The following is a 19,914-nucleotide window of genomic DNA, read 5'->3' as shown; positions in this document are numbered from 1 at the left end:
GAGACAAACATAGACACAAACAAAGATGCAGTTGTAGATATAGAGACATAGAGACAGGGAAAAGAGAAATCGATATAGATACAGAAAAATAGACCTACAGAGAGACTGATTAAGAGAAACAGACGCACATTCATACAGAGATTAATTATTCAATGGCACCGCCGAATCAGTATTACTCCACGACATAATCGGCATAGGCCATCGCCAGATTAGCGTATTCTAACCCTGGTTAGCATGTTACATCACACTTGCCAGCTGCAGGTAAATGCAGCTTTATTCATGTTATGCACAGGACGTCGGTGAAACGCCACTGTCAGAATAATCTCCTGAAGCGTGGTAATGTTTTGTATTCGCGTGTTACTGGGAACTGTTGCATATTCATGTCAACTGTTGTGATCGCTGGCTCTCGAGTGATGCGCGCGTGTTTATTCTGCATGGCGCTTGCTGATAATGTTCAATGCCACCTGCACAGTGCTACCTGTGGTGTGTGGTGTACACTTGTTGGTGTTTACGAGGGATTGCATGCTGCTGCCATGCACTTTTAAGGTAATTCAAATTAAAAACTAATTTCTTTATAACTTATTTTTCTGTTTAGTTGTCCTTCCCCCTCGCCTCCGATTAGCACAGTTGGCTACATACGGCGGAAAATAAGTTTTAAATACCTGTTTCATGGACTCGTATGCGGAACGCGATTCCCCACAACATTGGCTTCAGTGGAGACGCCACGGTGCCGAGATGTTTACTACCTGGCCTGGTGTACAGGCGTACGTGGGTTCGATCCCGACCCTGGCACCTGCTGTATATTTCAAGCTTGCATGTCGCTCTCCTCGTGGTCGCGTGGATTTTTCTCTGGGTCCTCCGGTTTTTCCCTCCACATTAAGAGCGATCATATTTTTCCTCCACCCTTCCGAGTCCGTCTCTCATCTAATCCATAGGGGTTGTACCCTTTATCATCAGTCCCTATCTGCCGACCCCTTTATCCAGCTAGCGAATTTCAGATGCATCAGGGGACCAACTGGCCTCACATTCTCACTCCTTTCCCTTAAGCTTTTGGCTCAGGTGCCCCATACCAACGTGTTAGGAGCGTACTGTAAAGGAGAGCCGACACAAGGATGCAGGGGGTTCGTACTTTATTAAATCCTTTATATTAAGTTCGCTTGCTTGCGTGCTTGCTTGCTTGCGTGCGTGCTTGCTTGCTTGCTTACGACTGTGCAAATCTTTCGGTCGTTTTTTAACCCACTTCCCGTGATCCAATCGAGCTGACATTTTCCACACAGACTCGTTGTGACAGACAATTAATGTTCGTGAAAAAAAAATTCAAAAATTTTACACTGTTTAGGCAAAAAAAATGTATTTTACATTTATTCAAATAGAACTCATTCATGGCTTTGGCTGAACGTCACAGTATAGGAGCCCAGAGCGTAACCGCTCCACAGGCCGTGGCGGAGTAGCGCAGTTGGTAGCGCCCTCGCTTCCCATGCCAAAGGTCGCGGGTTCGATCCCCGCGTCCTCCACAGGCGAATATATTTTAAATCCTTTATATTAAGTTCGCTTGCTTGCTTAGGACCGTGCAAATCTTTCGCTCGTTTTTTAACCCACTTCCCGTGATCCAATCGAGCTGACATTTTCCACACTGACTCTTTGTGTGTGACAATTAATTTTCGTGAACATTTTTTTCCAAAATTTTACACTGTTTAGGGAAAACAAATTAAATATTTAATTACCAATTGCTTAATACTGGCAGACAATCATCTGACCCATAGATTGCAGCCATCTCAAGCCAGAGGACGAGAGGACTCTAGCTGCCACGCATATAAAGGATTTAGAGTGAAAAACTTTGTTTTTACGGGTTTACTTGTTGCTTCCCCCAGTCCACACTCGTACCCAGCCTTCTCTGTCCATTTCCCACCAGTTATTTCCTCTTTCCCGCCAGTTCTTTCTCTTATATCTCCTTGCCTGCTCCTCCCCCTTCCACTGTCCCGCTCCACTGTCCATCTCCTTTTGGCGGGAATCCTTCCCCTGACATCCCTTACAATACTATACCACTGTTTCCATGTGGGTTGTTCGTGGTTCTTCCAATGAACCAGAATAACCTTGCTGGCTATATCAAAGGTTTTAAGGAGAGCGTGTTGATGCCTTGAGTCCGCTGGAAGCTTCAGTCCCCATAGGGCCTCTATTGATGGGGATAGGTCTGTACCACATAGGTAATTAAAAAAAGCTCAATCTCGTTTTAGCGTTTCACCACATCTGGGCAGAGCCAGAAGGTGTGGAAATAGTTTTGCACCGTATCTGGGGGACATCGAGGGCAGTCTGATGAAGGTGTAGTGACATAAGAAGGGAGGGGCTGCTGGGGGCTCTGGGATCCCAGGCGAGTCCAGACGCTTAAGCCTCTGGGCGCCAGACGCTGGGTTCCCAGGGGGTCCAGACGCTTAAGCCTCTGGGCGCCAGGCGTTGGGTTCCCAGACGCTTAAGCCTCTGGGCGCCGCCAACGGGGGGGGGGGGGGGGGGCTGTGTGTGCTCTGTGAGATGTCTGGTGACGCATATGGCCCCACCCCTTGTTGGACCAGGCATAAAAGGAGAGCTCCCTGGACGATCGGGGCCGAGTTGTAACTCAAGACCCAAGACCCACGACCAGCCATCTGAAGACCCTGGGATGCTGTGAGAGCCAGTGGTGGGACTCTGGAACTCCCGACTCTACGACCTGGTGAGGGCGAGTTCCAGAGCGTAGCCAGAGTAGAGTATCTAGGCTGTGTACCTAGGCTGTGTACCTAGGCTGTAATAGAGTATCAGGACTGTTGGAGTGTTGTGTTGTAATAAAGAAGTTACCTCTACAAGTGTCTCCGGAACCCGTTACATTTGGCGTCAGAAGTAGCTATGGAGACAAGAAGTAAGCCACGTACCTTCAGTCCTGACGGCGATGAAGAGGAGCAGGCAGCGATGGGGCGGCCAACGCCGGCCGACAGCGACGCTGCACCGCCGGCCGACAACAACGCCGCACCGCCGGCTAAGCAGCTGTCTCCTCCGCCGACCGTCCCCTCTCCAGCGTCGGGAGCAGAGATGGAGGAGGCGCTGCTTCGCCTCGCAGAGCTGCTCTGCGCCACCGCCTCCCTCCTGGGCGAGATGCGGTGCTCGCGGGCGATGGCGGGAGAGAGAGAGGAGGCGCGGCGCTCGCCCGAGCCCACCGCCGCCGCCGCCACAAACATGGTGGACGCCGCCGCCATTCCCGCCACCGGCGTCCCCCCCACGGATGTGAGGGATACTTCCGGGAATGACATCACTTCCACCAGAGTAGCAGTGACCGCTGGGAGCGACGTCACTTCCGGGCCCAGCGTGGGCCAACCCGGAGACGCCGCATCATCAGCGCTGCGTCCCTCACCGCCGGGTGACAGCTGTTTGCAACCTAGCATACCGCGTCATCAGCGCTGCGACCGGACAGTGAGGGCGCCATTCTTACTGTAACCAGCGCCGGGGCCGGCACATCGACTGACACGCTGGTCGCCGCCTTTGCTGCTCTGGCCAAAGGTTGGAGGTCGGGAGACCAGGCCCCTGACATTTCGTACATTTACGCGCTCCGGATTAATGATTTTTTTGTTGACATTTTCTTCGTTGTCGTCGGCGAGTCATGACTGTTGTTGGGTAAACTGTGTGGAGCTTCGCCCGTGAGTGTTGTCAATGTGTGTGCGAAACTTTGCTTGTGATTGTTAACAATGTATGGTTTGTATTGAGCTTTGTTCGTGATTGTTAATGTATAGCTTGTGCTGTCATTGTTAACGATGTATATACTGTATGGGGCATATATCTTGAGATGGTGACATGCTGCCAAGGATTTGGAATTGTCATGCTGGCTCTCAAATATCTTGGGGTGCAGATCCTGACCAGGATGGCCCAGCGGATGTTGCGTGTCTAACACGAGAGTTGTGGTCCCGTCATGCTATGGCTGACGGCTTGACCTGACAGCCCGGAGATAGAGACACTCCGTGGCATGTCTAGCCTAATGGGCTGTGCGCTCACAGGGCTCGGAGAGTGTGGTCCCGTCATAGAATAGCTGACGGCTTGACCTGACGGCCCGGAGGTTGAGACCCTCTGTGGTGCGTCTGGAGCAGTAGGCTCGCCCTGACGGCCCGGAGATTGAAACACGCCGAGGCGTGTTGAAACAGTGGGCTGGAGATTCGTGGTGTTCAGGTGTAGTTGTCCCGTTACGTTGGGACTGTATCCCTCAGTTGTTAGGGTGCATGTTGTGCAGGGAGTGAACGATGGGTCGTCTCAGATCGGTCGGTACAGCTATATGCTGCGATGCGAGTCTTGGAGAGAGATTGGGTCTCAGATCGGTCGGTACAGCTATATGCTGCGATGCGAGTCTTGGAGAGAGATTGGGTCTCAGCTCGGTCGGTACAGCTATATGCTGCGATGCGAGTCTTGGAGAGAGGTTGGGTCTCAGATCGGTCGGTACAGCTATATGCTGCGATGCGAGTCTTGGAGAGAGATTGGGTCTCAGATCGGTCGGTACAGCTATATGCTGCGATGCGAGTCTTGGAGAGAGATTGGGTCTCAGCTCGGTCGGTACAGCTATATGCTGCGATGCGAGTCTTGGAGAGAGACTGGGTTGAAGCCCCCCGATATGGCCGACGTGTGCTACTGGTTGTGATGCCGCATCAGAAAGGCGGTGGGGTGGTAACACGGAAATTCCCCCCCGATATGGCCGACGTGCGCAGTTTTACGATGGAGGCGCCACGTTGGAAAGGCGGGGGGTGCTAACGGTTGACATGTAATGTCGGTGGTGGTCCTCATTGAGGGCTGCTGGGACGCAAGCACGGGATGCCTTTTGGAGATGCGGTTCATGCGTGCGGCCACCATTTATGGACAGGAGCAGGCAGATTTATTTTGTTTGTGTCATGTAAATTTTAGATATATATTTTTTGAATGTAGATACTGGAGCAGCCCTGAAGTGCGACTTCTTTGCCCAGTACATGGGTCGGCCCTGAAGTACGACTTCTCGACCCGGGACGTAGACAGACGTCCGGATAAGTGTGTGTAGAGGGATGCTCGACATGTTGGTCTTCGCCTTCTCTCCACCTGACGGATGGGAGGCTGGCAGGGTGGTGTGGAACCCTGCCATCCATGCGGTGGTTGTGCATCCAACGCGTCGGAATCTGTATATTTGTTGTTGTTAATTCCCCGTTTTCTATGCGGATCCCGAGGAGGGCTAGGTGTGCCGCGGATCGTTTGTTCACGTGTCATTGCTTCACCTTTTTGTTGATTGATGCTTGTATATAGTGTAAAGTTATACAGGTTGGTTATGGTATTTATGGTTGCTTTTCTTGTTCTCTTTTCTTTTCCTGTTGAGGCTCGCGTATTTTTTTTCTCTCTCTCTCCCTTTCGTAAATTTAAACTTTCTAATTATTGACAGCCGGGACGGCTGGAGGCTACGTAGAGGGGGGTAATGTAGTGACATAAGAAGGGAGGGGCTGCTGGGGGCTCTGGGATCCCAGGTGAGTCCAGACGCTTAAGCCTCTGGGCGCCAGGCGCTGGGTTCCCAGGGGGTCCAGACGCTTAAGCCTCTGGGCGCCAGGCGTTGGGTTCCCAGACGCTTAAGCCTCTAGGCGCCGCCAACTGGGGGGGGGGCTGTGTGTACTCTGCGGGATGTCTGGTGGCGCACACGGCCCCACCCCTTTTTGGACCAGGCATAAAAGGAGAGCTCCCTGGACGATCGGGGCCGAGTTGTAACTCAAGACCCAAGACCCACGACCAGCCATCTGAAGACCCTGGGATGCTGTGAGAGCCAGTGGTGGGACTCTGGAACTCCCGACTCTACGACCTGGTGAGGGCGAGTTCCAGAGCGTAGCCAGAATAGAGTATCTAGGCTGTGTACCGAGGCTGTGTACCTAGGCTGTAACAGAGTATCAGGACTGTTGGAGTGTTGTGTTGTAATAAAGAAGTTACCTCTACAAGTGTCTCCGGAACCCATTACAAAGGCTTCATGAATTTTGCCCTGTTCTCATAGTTAAATACGTCATGCTCTGTGTACAAATTTCAAATTGAATTAATTTAAGGTGGGGGGATGGACCTTTAGGGGCTCACCATCTCTTGCCCCATGTCCATGGTACAATCTCATCGGGCACAGACCCATCCAACAATTTTTTGGTAGCCAGTCTCAGAACAGGGTCTCCCTCTCCCTGGAGCCAGTAGGCCTCGGATAAGTTGTATTTGTCTTCATGTGCCACTAACCATTTAATAATTGTGTGGGTTAGTGTCTCTAAGTTATTGTCCAGAGATTTCTCGATAGCGTCCCTAATTTGAAGGTATTTGGAAAATTGGGAATGGGGGATATCATATTTGGCTCACACCTCCTCAAAGGCCAACACCCTTCCGTCCAAAGGTAAAAGATCAAAAACCATGTCCAGCCCACGCATTTTCCAGCGGTCCTAAATTATGACGTTTCCCCTATCATCAGTAAAGGATTGCCCCATATCGTCGACCCCCTTTAAAGAACGACTTTGCAGGTAGGTTCCTCAATCCCTGCGACATTTCAGTTTCATTTATTAGGTTATAACCCTGTGAACCATGCAGCTCTTGACTCGGGTGCAACCGCAACAAACAAAAACATGAACAAAAAACATCTTAAAGTGACTGCACGCAACAGAAAAATCCAGGAAAAAACAGCAAAAGTCTTCCAGAAAAAACACCGCATTTCAACGCTGTGTGCAAAAAATCCCAGTGGGATGCAAGTCAAACAATAACAACCATAAGGCAATTTAGATTAAAGTTATCAGGCTAACTATGTACTACAACAAACAAACATGGCTAAACCAAAACGTTTTCAAAATGACAAAAATAAAGCTATAAAAACAATGTAACAGCGATCATTGGAACTGTGATTAAAATTTAACAATAATCGACTTCCACGACGGTTTGAGACTTGCGTCCTTTCTTTATTTAGTGATGACTGCTCGGCTCAGCACTCCCTTTCTGGAAGGTTATTTTCTCTCCCTCTCGCCGCATGCGCGCGCTCACTCGTCCTCCGTCCCCGCGTGGCTCCCCTCGCTCTCTCCCCTGCGCACCGCTGGCTGACGGCGCGCAGGGAGTTCAACCAGAGTGCCATGGCCTCACACGGCCTCATTCTTCGGCCGGCACCCACGCACCCTGTCCTGTAGGGTCGGCACTGCACTTGAAGCGTGGTGCCATCTCGCGCTATTATTCAGCGCACACCGGGCCCCTCTAGGGCCGGTACTACACCCACATCATTGTGGTATCTGGCGATGTCACCACATATGTACAATAGTACTGGTAGTAACCTCCTGGTTACACCAGCCCACAGGGGATTATTTTGTCCGTCCGTCGTGCAGGGAGGAGCTGGGTAGGGAGGGAGGGGCTCGGTGCGGCGGGTGGGGCTTGGTGGGGAGGGGAGGGTGGGGAGGGGCTGAGTGGGGAGGGTGCGGAGGGGCTGGGTGGGGAGGGTGGGGCTGGGTGGGGGGTGGCAGGGGTGGGGCTGGGTGGGGAGGGGCTGCTCACCCCGTGGTGCCCTTATCAACGTTTAACCTACTCACGCCGGCTTGTGCCTGCCCTCACAGTCGGGCATATTTGCGGAATACACCACGCCGCCGTTAACCTTGGCCATTGACTGAGTAACCCAACGTTACTACCAGCTCCCTCCGCAGGAATGTGTTACACGCGCATGAGTGTGTTATTAGATGATAGACACGTACAGAGATACGTAGACATTCCTACAAAGATATGTCTCTCGATAAGAGACAAACATCGACACAAACAAAGATGCAGTTGTAGATAGAGACATAGAGACAGGGAAAAGAGAATCTATACAGATACAGAAAAATAGACCTACAGAGAGACTGATTAAGAGAAACAGACGCACATTCATACAGAGATTAATTATTCAATGGCACCGCCGAATCAGTATTACTCCACGACATAATCGGCATAGGCCATCGCCAGATTAGCGTATTCTAACCCTGGTTAGCATGTTACATCACACTTGCCAGCTGCAGGTAAATGCAGCTTTATTCATGTTATGCACAGGACGTCGGTGAAACGCCACTGTCAGAATAATCTCCTGAAGCGTGGTAATGTTTTGTATTCTCGTGTTACTGGGAACTGTTGCATATTCATGTCAACTGTTGTGATCGCTGGCTCTCGAGTGATGCGCGCGTGTTTATTCTGCATGGCGCTTGCTGATAATATTCAATGCCACCTGCACAGTGCTACCTGTGGTGTGTGGTGTACACTTGTTGGTGTTTACGAGGGATTGCATGCTGCTGCCATGCACTTTTAAAGTAATTCAAGTTAAAAACTATTTTCTTTATAACTTATTTTTCTGTTTAGTTGTCCTTCCCCCTCGCCTCCGATTAGCACAGTTGGCTACATACGGCGGGAAAGAAGTTTTAAATACCTGTTTCATGGACTCGTATGCGGAACGCGATTCCCCACAACATTGGCTTCAGTGGAGACGCCACGGTGCCGAGATGTTAACTACCTGGCGTGATGTACAGGCGTACGTGGGTTCGATCCCGACCCTGGCACCTGCTGTATATTTCAAGCTTGCATGTCGCTCTCCTCGTGGTCGCGTGGATTTTTCTCTGGGTCCTCCGGTTTTTCCCTCCGCATTTTTAATCAAAATGCGTTTAGAGAGCTGTATTTGGCTGCTATAAATTTCCACACCATTTCACAGAACTATCATTTGTGGCCAGGTCACTTATGAAAAAGAGCTGTCTAAATCAGTGGGACCTTACCTGGTTAAATACAAATAGTAAATAGCTCTTCACAGGGAATCTAAGTTGGTTGAGTCTCTTAGGTCTCCTCTTAACACATCTGTTTTCACTTGCATACCCATCAGTATGTGTCATGAGCCTATTGTAACTTTCATTTATTTTAAGATTTTTTTTTCATTTATGCAATACATCACGTTGTGTCGCGTGCTGGAAGCGTCAGCAACATGAGCTAAACCCGCGTGGTATGAAGATGGGGAGCTGGCCCGCAGCCCCCAACATGCCGGGGCACCACCGTAAGAGGTAAGGTAAGTATTTAAGGGAGAGGGAGTGACAAGCCAACGGGTGTAACCAAAACGCGTCTTAAATCAAAGAAAAACATGCGACGGGTAAAGAGCGATCATATTTTTCCTCCACCCTTCCGAGTCCGTCTCTCATCTAATCCATAGGGGTTGTACCCTTTATCATCAGTCCCTATCTGCCGACCCCTTCATCCAGCGAGCGAATTTCAGATGCATGAGGGGACCAACTGGCCTCACATTCTCACTCCTTTCCCTTAAGCTTTTGGCTCAGGTGCTCCATACCAACGTGTTAGGAGCGTATTGTAAAGGAGAGCCGACACAAGGTTGCAGGGGGTTCGTACTTTATTGCTTCCCCCAGTCCACACTCGTGCCCAGCCTTCTCTGTCCATTTCCCACCAGTTATTTCCTCTTTCCCGCCAGTTCTTTCTCTTATATCTCCTTGCCTGCTCCTCCCCCTTCCACTGTCCCGCTCCACTGTCCATCTCCTTTTGGCGGGAATCCTTCCCCTGACATCCCTTACAATACTATACCACTGTTTCCATGTGGGTTGTTCGTGGTTCTTCCAATGAACCAGAATAACCTTGCTGGCTATATCAAAGGTTTGAAGGAGAGCGTGGTGATGCCTTGAGTCCGCTGGAAGCTTCAGTGCCCATAGGGCCTCTATTGATGGGGATAGGTCTGTACCACATAGGTAATTTAAAAAAGCTCAATCTCGTTTTAGCGTTTCACCACATCTGGGCAGAGCCAGAAGGTGTGGAAATAGTTTTGCACCGTATCTGGGGGACATCGAGGGCAGTCTGATGAAGGCTTCATGAATTTTGCCCTGTTCTCATTAGTTAAATACGTCATGCTCTGTGTACACATTTCAAATTGAATTAATTTAAGGTGGGGGGATGGACCTTTAGGGGCTCACCATCTATTGCACCATGTCCATGGTACAATCTCATCGGGCACAGACCCATCCAACAATTTTTTGGTAGCCAGTCTCAGAACAGGGTCTCCCTCTCCTTGGAGCCAGTAGGCCTCGGATAAGTTGTATTTGTCTTCATGTGCCACTAACCATTTAATAATTGGGTGGGTTAGTGTCTCTAAGTTATTGTCCAGAGATTTCTCGATAGCGTCCCTAATTTGAAGGTATTTGGAAAATTAGGAATGGGGGATATCATATTTGGCTCACACCTCCTCAAAGGCCAACACCCTTCCGTCCAAAGGTAAAAGATCAAAAACCATGTCCAGCCCACACATTTTCCAGCGGTCCTAATTTATGACGTTTCCCCTATCATCAGTAAAGGATTGCCCCATATCGTCGACCCCCTTTGAAGGAGTTTGCAGGTAGGTTCCTCAATCCCTGCGACATTTCAGTTTCATTTATTAGGTTATAACCCTGTGAACCATGCAGCTCTTGACTCGGATGTAACCGCAACAATCAAAAACATGAACAAAAAACATCTTAAAGTGACTGCACGCAACAGAAAAATCCAGGAAAAAACAGCAAAAGTCTTCCAGAAAAAACACCGCATTTCAACGCTGTGTGCAAAAAATCCCAGTGGGATGCGAGTCAAACAATAACAACCATAAGGCAATTTTGATTAAAGTTATCAGGCTAACTATGTACTACAACAAACAAACATGGCTAAACCAAAACCTTTTCAAAATTACAAAAATAAAGCTATAAAAACAATGTAACAGCGATCATTGGAACTGTGATTAAAATTTAACAATAAACGACTTCCACGACGGTTTGAGACTTGCGTCCTTTCTTTATTTAGTGATGACTGCTCGGCTCAGCACTCCCTTTCTGGAAGGTTATTTTCTCTCCCTCTCGCCGCATGCGCGCGCTCACTCGTCCTCCGTCTCCGCGCGGCTCCCCTCGCTCTATCCCCTGTGCACCGCTGGCTGACGGCGCGCAGGGAGTTCAACCAGAGTGCCATGGCCTCACACGGCCTCATTCTTCGGCCGGCACCCACGCACCCTGTCCTGTAGGGTCGGCACTGCACTTGAAGCGTGGTGCCATCTCGCGCTATTATTCAGCGCACACCGGGCCCCTCTAGGGCCGGTACTACACCCACATCATTGTGGTATCTGGCGATGTCACTACATATGTACAAAAGTACTGGTAGTAACCTCCTGGTTACACCAGCCCACAGGGGATTATTTTGTCCGTCCGTCGTGCAGGGAGGAGCTGGGTGGGGAGGGGGGGGCTGGGTGTGGCGGGTGGGGCTTGGTGGGGAGGGGAAGGTGGGGAGGGGCTGAGTGGGGAGGGTGCGGAGGGGCTGGGTGGGGAGGGTGGGCTGGGTGGGGGGTGGCAGGGGTGGGGCTGGGTGGGGAGGGGCTGCTCACCCCGTGGTGCCCTTATCAACGTTTAACCTACTCACGCCGGCTTGTGCCTGCCCTCACAGTCGGGCATATTTGCGGAATACACCACGCCGCCGTTGACCCTGGCCATTGACTGAGTAACCCAACGTTACTACCAGCTCCCTCCGCAGGAATGTGTTCAACGCCCTTCCGTCCAAAGGTAAAAGATGAAAAACCATGTCCAGCCCACACATTTTCCAGCGGTCCTAATTTATGACGTTTCCCCCTATCATCAGTAAAGGATTGCCCCATATCGTCGACCCCCTTTGAAGAAGGATTTTGCAGGTAGGTTCCTCAATCCCTGCGACATTTCAGTTTCATTTATTAGGTTATAACCCTGTGAACCATGCAGCTCTTGACTCGGGTGCAACCGCAACAAACAAAAACATGAACAAGAAACATCTTAAAGTGACTGCACGCAACAGAAAAATCCAGGAAAAAACAGCAAAAGTCTTCCAGAAAAAACACCGCATTTCAACGCTGTGTGCAAAAAATCCCAGTGGGATGCAAGTCAAACAATAACAACCATAAGGCAATTTAGATTAAAGTTATCAGGCTAACTATGTACTACAACAAACAAACATGGCTAAACCAAAACGTTTTCAAAATTACAAAAATAAAGCTATAAAAACAATGTAACAGCGATCATAGGAACTGTGATTAAAATTTAACAATAAACGACTTCCACGACGGTTTGAGACTTGCGTCCTTTCTTTATTTAGTGACTAGCGGCAAGTACCCGGCGTTGCTCGGGCGAAAAAGCAGAGACACACATGGACTTAACACTCAGACATCGACCCACACACATAGAAACACATCGACTTAGACGCACACACACACATATATGGTTAAACCCAGGATGGATTGTTAGCAGGCCAGCCTAAATGTTTCTAACCTGCGAACATGTTCCATTAGGGGGGTCCAAGTTTTGCAAGGGTAGAGAAGGGAGGGAATGACCGTGGCCGAGAAGACCTGAAGCTTCATGCGGAGTGATAGATCAGGTAGCTTCCACACAGTGTTATGCAATCAATGAAAATATTATGTGGCTCGACTGATTCGGAGTGAGACCTCTGCTGTTAAACCGGAGCCGGTCATTAGCACACTGGCAAGGTATGGGAAACTCTCCACTATCTCCACAACTGCCCCATCACCAATTGGGAGTTGTGGGGGGTGGAGTGTCCGATGGTAGAAAATACCCAGGCAGGTGTTTAGTTACCTACGTGACTTTACCGAAAAAACCTAAGAATATGAATAAGGCCCCACCTCTTTGTGGAAAGCTCCAGGTTCAGCAGCAGCACCGCGAACTCCTCCGAGTGAGCAGCAATTAGCAGATCATCGATATACATAACGTGGTTGAGCAATAGGGAGCCATCCCTTGACCGCACCCGGGCATTGATCAGCCTCCCATTGTATCTGTACGAGATGGGAATTCTTCTGGTACAGCCATTGAAGGCTCCACGAACTACATGGTCCAAATATATGTAAAATAAAGTGGGTGCCAGAGGACATCCCTGTTGCACCCCGAGGTATACAGGGAATGGCTGTGACTCACGGCCACGTAGTTTGACGCGGGGCCGCTCACCATCATGAAGGTCCTTAAGGATGGTGAGCAGTGGGTCAGGGACTCGGAAAGCACGAAGAACAACCCAGAGGCCAGGCCTACTGATGGTATCATAGGCCTTGAGCAGGTAAATAAAGCACAAACATGGACTAAGACGCACACATGGACCTACAGACACGCAATTAAAATTGACTTACACTGACTAACATGGAGGCATGCACACACAGCGACTAACACACACGCACATAGACTGAGACACACACGCACACATATTGACTCTAACACACACACAAACACATAGACTTACAGACACACACATGGACTCACACACACATAGACATGCACTTGAGATACACACACATGGAGTTACACACATATAACGACGTACATACATACAGCGACTCAGACACACACACATGGAATCACACACAGACATACGTGGACACATACACACATTGACATAAACACACATGTACTCACACACACATACATAAATAGACTGACACACACATATCGAGTGACACACACACACATGCATGGACTTACACACATACATGTAGACTTACACACACACATATGGACTGACACACACACATATGGACTGACACACACACATATGGACTGACACACACATACACATCGACTAACACACACACATGGACTAACACACACACAGCGACTGATACGCACACAAATGGACTGACACGCACACTTGGACTGACACACACACAAACACTTCGACGTACACACACACATCGGGCGTTGTCCGTTCGAAAAAGACAGACACCCAAATGGAGTTAAAGACACGCATGGCTCTACACGCATAAACGTATGGACTCAAAGACGCACACATTAACTAACACACATCGATGGGCACAACAATCCCCGATGATGGCACAGCTATCAGTATCGCAGTACTACGTATGAGTAAATAGCGTGACGTGAGCGATGGAAACAATAGAAATGCATTTAATAAATAAGCAGAAATAAGCATAAATGAAAGATAAACAATGAACCTGAGTTGGTATGTACACACAAAGATAAATATAGTAATATCTGGCAACGTATTTGTTTCATAATATTAAGCAATGAACGTGATAAATTATATGCACACAAACATGATTATTGTAATGTTTGTCAACTAATGTGTTTAACAATAGAAAACAATGGACTTGAGTTGTTAGCATAAGAAGCAAGGAACTTTGTACTTACCATAGCCATGCTGAGGCATTGTGCCATGCGTAGCCCCGTCCTGGCCTACATTGGCGAGGCGACGGAGATGGCACGTTGCCAGGCTAGGGGCTGGGCCGCTATCCCCCAGAATCCCCCGGACCCCCGGGCGTGCAAGAAGAACAAAAATATGATCTGTAGTATAAACTGGACACATCGTGTTGGGGGGTAGGGGAGCGAATAGGACGTGACACTGTGAAGAAATATCCGCAGCGTTATGTGTGTATGTGTTGGTTTTAAACGCGTAAAAGAAAATGTCCCTGTGAGATGGAGCTAAGGCGCATCACTTGGCAGAGTTTGCCCCCCCCCCCCCCCCACACAATTGGCGTCACTTGGTACGGTCGACGGCGCGCAAAAGTAAATAATTAATCATAGAAACGGCACAAATGCGTTAATTAAACTACTTTAGCGTTTAGGGATGGGAAAATGAAATAGCCTATTCCCACCGCGGGGCTTATGGCGTGCCGCCCGGCAATTTTTTTTCTACGTTAAGGCCACCGTCCGAGAGCCAAATCCCCCGCAAGCGCGAGCGCGTGGAGACTTATATATATAAGAAAGAGAGAAGAGAAGAGAGAAGAGAAGAGAGAAGAGAAGAGAAGAAGAGAAGAAGAAGAGAAGAGAGAAGAAGAAGAGAATAAGATGACTGCTCGGCTCAGCACTCCCTTTCTGGAAGGTCACCCTCTCTCCCTGTCGCCGCATGCGCGCGCTCACTCGTCCTCCGTCCCCGTGCGGCTCCCCTCGCTCTATCCCCCGCGCACCGCTGGCTGACGGCGCTCAGGGAGTTGAGAGAGCTTCGGGCCTCGAGGTAGGCCTCGGCAAAGTAAGGTAAAAGTTAAAACATAAAAAAACAAGCCTACCTTTGCCTTACCTTTTACCTTACCACAATACGACGTCTTGCTTGGGATACGATGCGTTTGCTAGAACCTGTATGGATCGGGATGAGTCACCGCTTAAATACCCGCGCATGCCCGTTCACGACTGAAACAAAGCGAGAGGGGCGGGTGGCGTGGGGGAGAGGGGCGGGGGACGTGGGGGGCTGCCCCCATGGAGGGTGGTGCCCCGGGTCGAGGCGTGCGACGTGCGGGGTTGAGGCACGCCACGTGACCCGCGCAGCGGGCAGCAGCTGTTGTTGTGCTCATCGATGTGTGTTAGTCCGTGTGTGCGTCTTTGAGTCTATATAAGATGTAAGTACATATGTGTGTTTACGTCAATGTGTGTGTGAGTCGGTGTGTGTGTGAGTCGCTGTATGTGTGTACGTCCATATATGTGTGTGTAACTCCATGTGTGTATATCTCAAGTCGATGTCTATGTGTGATAGTCCGTATGTGTGTGTACGGCAATGTGTGTGTCACTCTATGTATGTATGTGTAAGTCCCTGTATGTGTGTACGTCGATATGTGTAACTCCATGTGTGTGTATCTCAAGTGCATGCCTATGTGTGTGTGCGTCCATGTGTGTGTGTGTCTGTAAGTCGATGTGTTTGTGTGTGAGTCGATATGTGTGTGTCTCAATCCATGTGCGTGTGTTAGTCGCTGTGTGTGCATGCCTCCATGTTAGTCTTTGTAACTTTATTTTTTTGCGTGTCTGTAGCTCCATGTGTGCATCTTAGTCCATGCGTGTGCTTTATTGACCTACTCAAGGCCTATGATACCATCAGTAGGCCTGGCCTCTGGGTTGCTCTTCGTGCTTTCCAAGTCAATGACCCACTGATCACCATCCTTAAGGACCTTCATGATGGTGAGCGGCCCCACGTCTAACTACGTGGCCGTGAGTCAGAGCAATTCCCTCTACACCTTGGGGTGTGACAGGGATGTCCGCTAATTAACATCTTTTGAACACGTAGTTCGTGAAGCCTTCAATGGCTCTACCCGAGGAATTACCATATGGTACAGATACAATGGGAGGCTGATCGATACCCGGGTGCGGTCAAAGGATGCCTCCCTATTGCTCAACCATGTTATGTATGCCGATGCTCTGGTGATTGCTGCTCACTGCTGCTGAACCTGGAGCTTGCCACAAAGAGGTGGGGCATTACCATCAGCCCCACCAAAACTAAGCACCTGCCTGGGTATTTTGTACCATCGAACAATCCACCCCCATAACTCACAATTGGTGATGCGGCAGTTGTGGAGAGATGGCCGAGATTCCCATACCTGGCCACTGTGCGCATGACCGGCTCCGGTTTAACAGCAGAGGTCTCACTCCGAATCAGTCGAGCCACATAATATTTTCATTGGTTGCATAACTCTGTGTGGAAGCTACCTGATCTATCACTCCGCATGAAGCTTCAGGTCTTCTCGGCCACGGTCATTCCCTCCCTTCTCTACCCTTGCAAAACTTGGACCCCCCTAATGGAACATGTTCGCCGGTTAGAAACATTTAGGCTGGCCTGCTAACAATCCATCCTGGGTTTAACCATATATGTGTGTGTGCGTCTAAGTCGATGTGTTTCTATGTGTGTGGGTCGATGTCTGCGTGTTAAGTCAATGTGTGTCTCTGCCTTTTTCGCCTGAGCAACGCCGGGTACTTACCGCTAGTCACTAAATAAAGAAAGGACGCAAGTCTCAAACCGTTGTGGAAGTCATTTATTGTTAAATTTTTATCACAGTTCCCATGATCGCTTACCGCTAGTATCATTAAAGTGTGTTTAAAAAAGTTTTTTAAAATATTAATTATTAAATGGAGGCCACGGACTGTGCCACGGAGCTTTTAGCGGTAAACAAGGCACCGTATTTACCGGGTAATACTTCGCGCTACCTTTACCCTACCGGGTGATTATTCCAAGCTACCTTCACCCTACCCTTTACCTTACCCCTTGGCATGTCGACACTTTTACCCTTTACCTTTTCCCTTTTACCCGGTAAAAATGGTAAATTACTTTACCTTGCCGAGGCCTACTCGAAGTTGCCACGTGGCCGGTGGCGTGACGAGATGGCGGAGATGCGGTCCGGACTCCAGGCTCCCACACCGACCTCGAGTCCTCCCCCTGCCTCTCCTTATACAGTGAGGGAAAAAAGTATTTGATCCCCTGCTGATTTTGTACGTTTGCCCACGGACAAATAAATTATCAGTCTATAATTTTAATGGTAGGTTTATTTGAACAGTGAGAGACAGAATAACAACAACAAAATCCAGAAAAACGCATGTCAAAAATGTTATAAATTGATTTGCATTTTAATGAGGGAAATAAGTATTTGACCCCTCTGCAAAACATGACTTATTACTTGGTGGCAAACCCCTTGTTGGCAATCACAGAGGTCATACGTTTCTTGCAGTTTGCCACCAGGTTTGCACACATCTCAGGAGGGATTTTGTCCCACTCCTCTTTGCAGATCTTCTCCAAGTCATTAAGGTTTCGAGGCTGACGTTTGGCAACTCGAACCTTCAGCTCCCTCCACAGATTTTCTATGGGATTAAGATCTGGAGACTGCTAGGCCACTCCTGGACCTTAATGTGCTTCTTCTTGAGCCACTCCTTTGTTGCCTTGGCCATGTGTTTTGGGTCATTCTCATGCTGGAATACCCATCCACGACCCATTTTCAATGCCCTGGCTGAGGGAAGGAGGTTCTCACCCAAGATTTGACGGTTGTTGTTATTCTGTCTCTCACTGTTCAAATAAACCTACCATTAAACTTATAGCTCGGCCCAAGATGGCGGCGCGTATACATGCAGCGGCTCCTCTCTCTGCCATCAGATCGGTGTTTTTATGTTTTTTGTGTTATCCATCTACGTGCATTTGTTCGTCATCATCACGTCGATTAAACGTAAGGCGCACATACTCTCGCGAATTTCTGCTCGCCATCGGCAGAACCACACTCATGGATATAAACCCAGCAGACGCGGAAGAGCTACGCGACTGCGGTCTGCTCCAGAGGCCTGCTCTACCACCGACCGCTACTACTGCAACCAGCCTACAGTGGAAGCGCCACAGGCGGTGTATGAGGAAGCAGAAGAGGGGAAAGCGCGGAGGTATCGAGGCTAGGCGAGCGGCTAGCCCTCACCGGCCGGCTATCCCTACCATCACACTGGCCAACGTACGCTCGCTGGAAAACAAACTGGACTATATCCGCCTTCTTCGTACAACTTCCAGGACTGTGAGTGAGTGCTGTGTCCTTGTGTTTGTGGAGACATGGCTTAACGACAGCGTCCCGGACCATGCCATTCAGCTAGCCGGGCTAACATGTTACCGGGCGGACAGAGCGCTCGTCGAGGGGGGGAAGACTCGCGGCGGGGGACTCTGTGTTTACATCACCGATGCCTGGTGCCGCGACGCTGTTGTGGTCTGCCAACACTGCTCATCATCGGTAGAGTTTATGGTAATTAAATGCCGGCCATTCTACCTGCCGAGGGAATTTAGTGCCATATTGCTGGTGGCACTATACATCCCCCCTGGCTCCGAAAACAACAGGAACGAGGCACTGTATGAACTCCATCAGCACATCGGTGACCAGCAGACAGCCCACCCAGATGCCTTCCTCATTCTGGCTGGGGATTTCAACCATGCCAACCCCAAGATCGTGTTTCCACAACTCCAGGGACACATCAACTTTCCCACACGAGGAAACAATATCCTGGACAATGTCTACACTACACACAAAGGTGCCTACAAAGCCCGTCCCCTCCCCCACCTTGGGGCCTCAGATCACACCACTGTTCTGCTAACGTCAGCGTACAGGCCGCTGGTTAAAGTCACCAAACCAGTTATAAAGCGGATATGCGTGTGGCCTGAGGGGTCTTCAGAGGCACTCCAGGACTGCTTCTCCACCACCGACTGGAACATGTTCAGAAAGGCAGCCACCTACAACAACACCGTAGACCTCCAGGAGTACACGGAGACCGTCACTTCCTACATGAGGAAGTGCATGGAGGATGTCACGGTCACCAGAACCATCTCCATTCGGGCCAACCAGAAGCCATGGCTGACAGGGGAAGTCCACAGGCTCCTGAGGGCTCGGAACGCCGCCTTCAAAGCTGGCGAGGAGATGGGCCTGAAGACAGCCAGGGCCAACCTGTCGCGAGGCATCAGATTGGCCAAGAGGCAGTACTCCAGGAGGATCGCCGACCGCTTCAATGACAGCAGAGACACCAGGAACCTGTGGCGAGGGATGCAGACCATCACGGACTATAAACCCTCTCCGCAGACCTGTGACAGCTCCACCTCTCTGCTGAACCAGCTGAAGGACTTCTTCGCTCGCTTTGAGGCAGACAACAGCACCCCAGCACAGAAGACTCCACCACCTCCCGGTGATCAGGTGCTGACGCTATCCCCAGATAGCGTGAGGAGATCCCTCAGAAGGACGAACCCAAGGAAAGCCCAGGGCCCTGACAACATTCCGGGTCGTGTCCTGAGAGACTGTGCGGAGGAGCTCACAGATGTCTTCACCGACATCTTTAACACCTCGCTGAGACAGGCTGTTGTACCCACGTGCCTCAAAGCTACCACCATCATCCCGGTCCCGAAGAAGTCATCTCCCTCCTGCCACAATGACTACTGCCCGGTCGCACTCACTCCCATCCTTATGAAGTGCTTCGAGCGGCTAGTCCTACAACACATCAAGTCTGTCCTTCCCCCCGCCCTGGACCCTTTCCAGTTTGCGTATCGGTCTAACCGCTCAACCGATGACTCCATCTCGGCTACCCTCCACTCAGCTCTCACCCATCTGGAGACTAAAGACTCCTACGTCAGAATGCTGTTCATCGACTTTAGCTCAGCATTCAACACAATCATTCCCCAGCAGCTCATCCA

At 49.9% G+C, this 19,914-nt stretch overlaps 1 protein-coding gene and 1 non-coding gene across 5 annotated transcripts in view; one reads left to right on the top strand and one right to left on the bottom strand.

Moving 5' to 3' along the window:
* LOC133358598 (nicotinamide N-methyltransferase-like) overlaps positions 1-15,162 on the bottom strand; it is a 36,914-nt gene extending 21,752 nt beyond the window's left edge. Inside the window, exons 1-2 of one of the 4 annotated variants that reach the window (XM_061576972.1) lie at positions 15,037-15,162; positions 14,151-14,248 (exon numbers count right to left, since the gene is read on the bottom strand). In XM_061576972.1, coding sequence (XP_061432956.1) covers positions 14,151-14,169 — 19 coding nt within the window. In that variant the 5' untranslated portion in view covers positions 14,170-14,248; positions 15,037-15,162. Of the gene's footprint in view, positions 1-14,150; positions 14,987-15,036 lie in introns of those variants that run through there. The other 3 variants (XM_061576971.1, XM_061576973.1, XM_061576969.1) reach the window with 3 other exon arrangements.
* On the top strand, positions 1,442-1,514 carry TRNAG-CCC (transfer RNA glycine (anticodon CCC)). Its single transcript has one exon. It is a non-coding gene; the product is annotated as a tRNA-Gly (tRNA).
* Positions 15,163-19,914: the final 4,752 nt, after the last annotated feature.

Source organism: Lethenteron reissneri, chromosome 62 (assembly GCF_015708825.2).
Source record: "Lethenteron reissneri isolate LAM-NWPU_2019-01 chromosome 62, ASM1570882v1, whole genome shotgun sequence".
Taxonomy (NCBI): Eukaryota; Metazoa; Chordata; class Hyperoartia; order Petromyzontiformes; family Petromyzontidae; genus Lethenteron; species Lethenteron reissneri.
The sequence above is the reverse complement of the archived record's forward strand: the minus strand, read 5'-3'. Positions and strand labels throughout refer to the sequence as shown.